The sequence below is a fragment of the Prorops nasuta genome, unplaced genomic scaffold (genome assembly GCF_024137725.1).
Source record: "Prorops nasuta isolate Cenicafe-Biocafe unplaced genomic scaffold, Cenicafe_Pnas_1.2 PNAS00192, whole genome shotgun sequence".
Taxonomy (NCBI): domain Eukaryota; kingdom Metazoa; phylum Arthropoda; class Insecta; order Hymenoptera; family Bethylidae; genus Prorops; species Prorops nasuta.
In genome coordinates, this window is record NW_027116988.1 from 51,948 (window position 1) to 59,807 (window position 7,860).

A 7,860-nucleotide genomic window follows, 5' to 3' on the forward strand; every position below is an offset into this window, starting at 1 on the left:
TTGAAAGCCTTCTTCCTTTAACGCCGGGGAATCTTGAATTTCCCAGCGTTTTTGGATGCTGCCAGATATACGAGATAAGTCGATTCATCTCTGGAAAATTGAAAACCTTCTTGCGTTCGCGCAATTGTTATGAGGTATTTTATTTCCAACGTTACCCTGCAACGTCCTCCCCTCCTCTTCCTCCTCCCCCTCCCTTACCCATCTTTTACTCCCTGTCTCTTCTTCTCTCACTTATCCACTTGAAAACCTAGAATATTCTGTTTTTCAAGATTCCAAGGCGTTAAGAATTTAATTTTACTGCGAATACTAAGTAGGCAGCTTGAAAGCATCTAGGAAAATGTTTTATGCATATTGGAGAGTACTCGCGAGTACTAATTTATCATAAGGAATTGGAAATAAGAGGCGGATAGTGTAAATAAAAATTCGTTTAATCTAGACACAAGCTTACATTTGTACCTTTATCGCATTGCCCGCGCTACTACGTTGCCTGGCCTTTCGCTTGCACCTCAGCTTGCATTTGGAATTTTTCGGCCAGTCGCAGACCTTGAGCACTGGATTGAAATAGAGACCATAGGGACACTGCATCAGGATCGGTACGAGACCCTCGCACACGTAATAGGACTTGCAGTCCTTCGGATTTGGTATCAAAATGGCGAAATCCGGGTTGCTCTCGTTTGGACAGACTACCGGGGAACTCGACGATTCGGTCGCATCGGAACTCCTCGTTATCCAGGAAATCGAGACGAAGCACGCGAGAAGGAGAATTCCTGCGTGGAGAAAGAGATGTCGAGATTGAGAATGGTGGCTGTGATGAGTGGCAGAAATTAGCCGAACGACGATCGCTCACCTTTCATTTTTATTTATCACCAGACCGCGGTCCCACTTGTGTGTGCACTTTTTTGCTGCAGTTTGGAAAAAACTCTAGCGATAGTTGGGCACCTCCAGGGCCTTTATATACTCGATCCACGATTTTTCTGTCTCGATCCCGGAAGCACCTCGATGCTGCTCCCCCTTTATCCTCCCTATTATCGACTTTCACAATCGCAGCGTGATAAGCGTATACGTGTACACCAGGTGCTTCGAATGGACCATCGTTGGACACCCCGATGAGAAAATAGAGCCAAACGAACACATGTGGACAAATACCATTTATTATCTCCTAAGCTATATAAGCTCCTATGAAACAATATTTTCACCTAATCACTATCAATCGTCGATGAGCACTAAGTCGTCCTAATCATACCAGCCAAGCTACTGTCTTGCTCCCCTTATCAGGCCAAACGTGATATCTCGCAAATCCACGTTAAGCGTGCATAATCCGACCTTCGTACTCAAAGAGATACCGCGTGTGTACTGCGTATATATAGCACATAAGGAATAAAAAAGAGCTAAATAATAACACACGAGATAGTTCAGAATATACACCGTTGTGTATGAGGCCGAATCACCGATAATTTCGAGGTCCTAAAATTCGGTCAAGGAATAAGACTCGAGGAATTTTTCGATCAGGCAGCCTTGGTTTATCGTAGTGATTCGCGTTTTTCAAAAGTTTCGCGAGAATCGAATAACGCGGAAGAGTGTTGTTGAAAAGCCATGAGAGAGGAACGGTGGATGTAAAGAGCGATGTGAGAAATTAGTACAAAGAGAGAGAGAGAGAGAGAGGTGAGAGAAAAAAAGTGAGAGACAAGCGCGACGTGATTTAGGAGTTGGCTTGGTTCTCTAAACATTTTAGTCGACCTTATTTCGCCTGCATTATTTCAACGTTAAGGCGAGGCGCGGAATAGCCCTCAGCTCGTTTTCCGTACCTACTGGAGAGCTGCACAGTTTGTATGTAGGGTAGGTACAGGGGGAGGGGGCTGAGAGAAGAGGCAGGCAGGTCGGAGCTCCAGAAGAAAGCTACCGGTACGGTTAAGTGGCCTGATACATAAATATGCGATTAATCAAGTTAACTACCCTCGTCGTGGGAGCTTTTTTTTTCCTACACGCTTTTCCTTGGCCACTCTTCAGCCATCTCTTATTTTCCCAAGCAGCATATCGCCACTCTTCCCCCTGGCTCTGCACACCCCCACCCCCACCCCCACCCCAGCTGACTCTTTAGTGACTCTAGACGTCTTTTTAGTAGCGCGGAGGAGCAAATAGGTCCATTCGCCTAAACGGCCCTCAGCCACGAGCGAATTTCGCGCTACGAGCTTTTCCTCGACGAACAAATGACTCGTGAAACGAAACGCGCCGCAATCGACCGTTTGCACGCCAGCGAATCGCACACACGCTTTCGTTTCTTACCTCTGCTCCTTCTCTCATCCTTTTTTCTTCTTCTTTCCTTTACCCCCTCCTCCCTGGGCAACTAAAAAACCTACTTCCCTTGGAGCAGAGCTATAGGCTGCACCCTCCCCCCACCCCCTCCTTCCTGGCCGATATTAATACAGAGACCCGTATCTCTACTTGATCGTAGAATAGCCTGTTTACTGTTTGCTTGGCGCGTTCCAATTAATGGATAGATATTTACCGTAGCGCTGATATTTGCAGTCTACACGGCAAATACGATTTGTCGTTTGGATTGCTGCAGTTTCGTATGGCGTAACACAGGAGCGAAGGGAGACGGCGGGATTGATTGCGTATCGAGGATAAATTTTCTTGGCTCATGCGAAAATGGCAATCGTTCTCTGTGGACACAGTCATCAGGAAACTGATATATGCTAGAACGTAAATGACAAAAACTTTGCTACGTGTGCGCGTGTATGCGTGAGATGTTTAATTATCGCTGGTGTATAATCCAGTGGTAGTAAAAGGCTCTCTCTCTCTCTCTCTATATATATATATATATGTATATGTATATGCACAGTGTATATAGGGATAAATTTGCCAAAGAGCTGGGAGATATTAAGTGGAAATTGTTGTCCAATAACTCGGGCTGTGATTGTATTTTTAGAGATGGAAAAGAGGCGGGTAAAGGTCCAACTGGGTGGATGCCATTTCTCCGGAGTAACGAGTGCGCGTTGAAAATGAATCGTTAAAACTGGAAGGGGTGGAGCGCGCGTGGCAATCGTTTCAAAGTGAACGATGATTTCAGGAACGAACGTTAAAAGGTCCTGCTGCTTTCGGACACGAGGACGACTCATATAAATTTCCCTCAGTAACCCCTCTTAACTTTTCTCATCCCTCGCTCTCTCACTCATCTCGGTGCGCAATGATTTCTATTTTTCATCTTTGCTATTTCTCGCTGTACGTACATATATACAAGGAGCGCGAGTGCGAGCGCGACGGTAGCTTTCTGCTTTTTCGCATTTCTTTCCTCCTTTTTTCACCCCATTTCTGCGATCCTTCCGTTGCCTGCTGCACTCGGCCTTGTCCCACCGACTCTCGCTCAGCTTTGCATATTTTTTCTTTCGAACCGCTTCGTGTCTCCCCTGCCCCCTCCCCTCGTCCCGTCTCGTCCCGCCTCACCCGCCATGATGGCTCTACTCGCGCTTCTAATATTGGCCCCGTCAGTGCTGAAGTATTTACGGCTATGGGCCACATAAAAGCATCGGTTCCTCACCCTCGCGCTCGCGTCCCTTCCGCCTTTCGCTCGAGAGATTTCGCCTTACCCCCCACGGCCCACACCAACCAATTCGCCATCCAGTTCCAAGTGTTCCCCTACGCGCGCCGCACGTACCTTCAACTTTAACTGCTGTAACGCCCAGTTATAACTTTACACCTCATTGCGTGCAACCCCCAAACCTCGTCTTGTTTAAACTTTCCTATTTAAATATCTCAGACCTACCACGCGCTGCTTCTTCTCTCGATCCACTCTCTCCAGATACTGAGTGCTCTACTCCTCTGCACAATTTTCTCAACGCTTATATATATATATATATATATATATATGTATAATATATTAATTAAATTCACGCAAAAATGCCTCGAGGTGTGTGGAGTCAAGTACACACATACATAAATTATATATAAGGGTTATCGAGCCATAACGAAAATAGTAATTGGTTAGAATTACATGTAAATATACGGAAGGAAGGTGGAGTTTTCGTGGGGAATTGCAGCGGGAGACAACACCGAGCGCATCCCAAATGGGTGATTATTCCAGCGGAGGGCCAAATAGGCCAAAGTGACCGGGTTGATTTTCCTTCCGGGTCAAAGTTCACTGCAGCGTACAAGTTTAATTTTCGTGATCGGCTAGCAGAAATAATTCGCCGTTCTCCACAGCTGATTGGCTGATTTGGCCAAACATTCGAACGTTTGCTATGTGGCTCGTGTAACAGTTGGAGCTAACGTACGGCAAGCCTGGGTAAGCTCCGGACGAATTAGGCTCTCATCCAACCGACGTGTTTCGCGTGGACGGCATACGAAATCCTCCGGAAATTCGTCGCCCTCTTGATCGAATTAAGTGCTCGCTCGAGCGAAATTCCAAGCGAAAAGGCGGTGCGTTAAAGCGTGCGCGAATATAATATACTATATACACACGTACACTCTATATGTATATGTAGAGTATAGACATACCGTGCATATACATACATATATATATAAACCTTTAATTTCATCGAGCGATTGTTACTGAAAATTAAGGGGTGAAACGGTCTCGAGGAGGAATAAAAGCACACGCCGTTGAAGTATTGATTCTGGATGCAATCCTCCGAGCACTTTCGACGTGTACGAGGAACGGCGGTAAAGGAGGAGGGGCAGGGGGGGGGGAGGTCTGGGCGTAAATACGTGAGGAAAATTTACATTCTCGTAAATGTAGCGTGGGTAATCAAAACCGCGCGGGTCGGATGAGGGGAGGGGGGAGCGACGACCGAGCGTCTTGTTGCGCTCCGTAGATCGCGTTTGCGGAATGAATACTGCTGAGAGATTGGTGGTAGCTGCTGCCGCTGCTGCTGCTGCTGCTGCTGGCTAGGGGGTAAAGGAGGGGTGTTAATATGGAAGACAGGATGAAGGAGACGCTGCGGCAGGATGTGCTCGAGGCGCATTTCGCACAAAGTTCCTTCGCCACGAGTATAGGTATAGGTATAGGTAGGTACAAGTTTTAGCTCGAACCACTAGCGTTCTCCACCCCCTCTCCCCCTCCTCCTCCTCATCATCCCCATCGTAGCTTCTACTTCTGCTCTTTCCGCTCGTCTTCCATCCCTCGGTTAGCAGCTCGCGCGCGCTCTCCTTAATAGATACCCACTTCGCGGGACACACCTACAATCCCGGTTCTCGAGGGATTAAGCTACCGTGAAACTACACGAAGAAAGCACGCAGAGGTCACCTTCGAGCCGACCTGCGAGCCGGTTAAGCGTTCCTCTCAAACCACCACCACCACCACCACCACCACCATCACCATCACCACCCTCCATACATCGTACACAGGGTAATGGCCCTCGGACCAGACTCGGGACATCGAGAGCCGCTACCCTTTGCTCCATCCTCGAAATCCTCCTTTGCCCACTACACTCGCACAGCCTCTTGTACTACTGAATCCCGAGGGAATAACGCTGCCTCAATAACACCGCAGAGAGGTAAACCCTTATAAGAAATACCAAGAGCCTTTAAATATATTTTCTTCGTATATTTTACTCTTATATAAATTCAATTTAGCATAGTTTTCGCTCTCTTTCTCTTTCTCTTGGTGTATCGGTATATACTTCGCGCGAACCTCTGACACGTTTTTAAAGCTATTCTTAATGATTCGGCATTGTTGAGAGAGAGAGAGAGAGAGAGAGAGAGAGAGAGAGCGCGCGGGAGACAAAAGCCTCTGGCGCGAGTCTCACACCGAAGGATCCCCTTTTTTAATAAGCGAGTCACACCCCTCTGGTCAGATCCGCTTACGAACCCTTCTCTTTGCCGTGAAAGACAAATAATCAAAGCTGAGGGAAAAAAAACGACGAGACTCTCGCGAAGGGGGTTGGCCTCGTTCTTCTTCGCGCGACTCTTATAAAAATGCGCGTAGGACCATTCGAGGAGAAAAGGGTGCTGAAAATTTGCATCGACACAATAACAATTTTTCAATGAAGAATACGATCTGCCAAGTTTTAGCAATAAACATTCCGGTAATATTCCGATCCTTTTCGTATTCCGTTTCTTTTACATTGTATTCACGAGATGCTTTAATACAGGAGAGGATCGTATTCTTCGTCGTTACAGGAACAGTTCCGGGGAGTATCAGAGGTTATGACTAAGAAAGTAGGCATGACCCGGGCGAGTCGGCGGTGCTCGGATTATGCAGGAGATTATACGGAGTAATTAAAATGCAGATAAGACGCACAAATCATTGCGATTTTTCGGTCGGTCCCCGAGGGATACTGGCCTACTCTCTCTCTCTCTCTCTCTCTCTCTCTCTCCCCTTCCCTCTTCCCATTCGTCGGTCCGGAGTTAAAGTCGATTGCAGCCAGAAGAATATACGTATATGCACGGGAACGAATAAACGTACGAAAGCACGATCAGAGCGAGCGAGCGAGCGAGCTAGCAAATGAAATATACCGTGAATAAGAAATGAGAGGAATATTTAAGCGTCGTCCGTCCTCTCATCCCTCCCCCTCTCTCTACTCACCCACTCGTCCTAACTTCATAGGATAATTTGTAAAAAGTTTTTTCACGGCGTTATATGAACGTTCGGATGAAAGATGCGTGCCCTCCTACCACGACTCGAGTCAGTTGTCGTCTGATGGATGCGCCTGTTGAGGGGAGAAATTAGTTTTTTTCATCCCCCCTCCCCCTACCATTTTGCCAAATTGATCCAACGAGACTCAATTCGCGGTACGGACAAATCCATCGGTTCTCCGTGCACCTTCAATGATAAACGGATTCTCGCTTTCCACTTCCTCTTCCTCTTCTTCTTCTTCTTCTTATATTATATATTTAGCTCCCGCGCGTACATCGCCTATACGCTCGTTACAAAATTTCGACTTTAATCGGAAAACCAACGTGCAGCTGGGATTTACTTAATATAACGCAAAGTTACGAGTTAAATACATCTCCATCAAAGTCGTGTTATGAAACGGGAGAGGCAGCTTTCATTCTCGCAGTGATACCATTAGGACGTTAATGGAAACACAGTGCGCGGGGACCAGCGAAATTTAAACATATCTATCTTCCGAACGACCATTATTGCACATGCACGCTACACATACATATGTACACGTATATAGTACTCTGCATCGAAAATCTCTGTCGTTTCATCGTTGTTGCTTTTTTTATCCATAAAAATGGACGCTTTATTCCCTCAGCGTCGATGTGTAACGCCAATTTTCCTCGCACCACACACCCCCTCTCTATACGCATAACGAATCAAATACCAGCTCAAGATCTACGATACCATCAAGAGTCACCTATAGCACGCTATTTCTTCTTAATCGAACGGGAAATCTGCAGTATAGTAACGGTATATCACGGCTGCGAAAATTATTGGAAGAGACATTTTTTCCGTGGGAATATTTAGAGGGGAGGGAGGATGTTGGTGGAAAAAGAGGCTGGGATGGGCCCGGTTGTTAATTGAGTAGAGCCCGGGGGGGATCGACGGAAAACGCGTGGCTTCCGGGAGGAAATATAATCGGGAGGAGGATCCAAGAAATTGATAGTTAATTACCGGGGAATCAGGGGAGTCCCGAATAACGGATGGGACGTCCCGTAGCTGTAATTCACAGCGGGCGGATTTTCGTGTTCCTTTCGCGCGGCCTGCAGAGGTGAGAGGGTAGTCGGGCGACATATCGACTAGGAAGCTCACCCTTCCCCCAATCCTTAACCCGTTCGCCACTGAATATTTAACCCGACCCGACTTGCCGGTGAGGAGAGTGCGAGATGGCTTTGTGTTCGCTTTAGCCGGCCCGTCGATTCTCATCACGCCTACTAGCTAACCCCTACCCTCCTCTTCACCCCGGGACAACATCC

General features: G+C 47.1%; 1 protein-coding gene across 1 annotated transcript; it reads right to left on the bottom strand.

Annotated features, from left to right (window-relative positions):
* Positions 1 to 410: 410 nt before the first annotated feature.
* Positions 411 to 1,251, bottom strand: LOC136785206 (peritrophin-1-like). The gene is made up of 2 exons (XM_066746220.1): positions 848 to 1,251; positions 411 to 767 (listed from the first exon to the last, which is right to left on the bottom strand). The coding sequence occupies exons 1-2, from the start codon at positions 852 to 854 to the stop codon at positions 445 to 447; spliced, it is 330 nt and encodes a 109-aa protein (XP_066602317.1). The 5' UTR covers positions 855 to 1,251; the 3' UTR covers positions 411 to 444.
* Between the last annotated feature and the right edge of the window lie 6,609 nt (positions 1,252 to 7,860).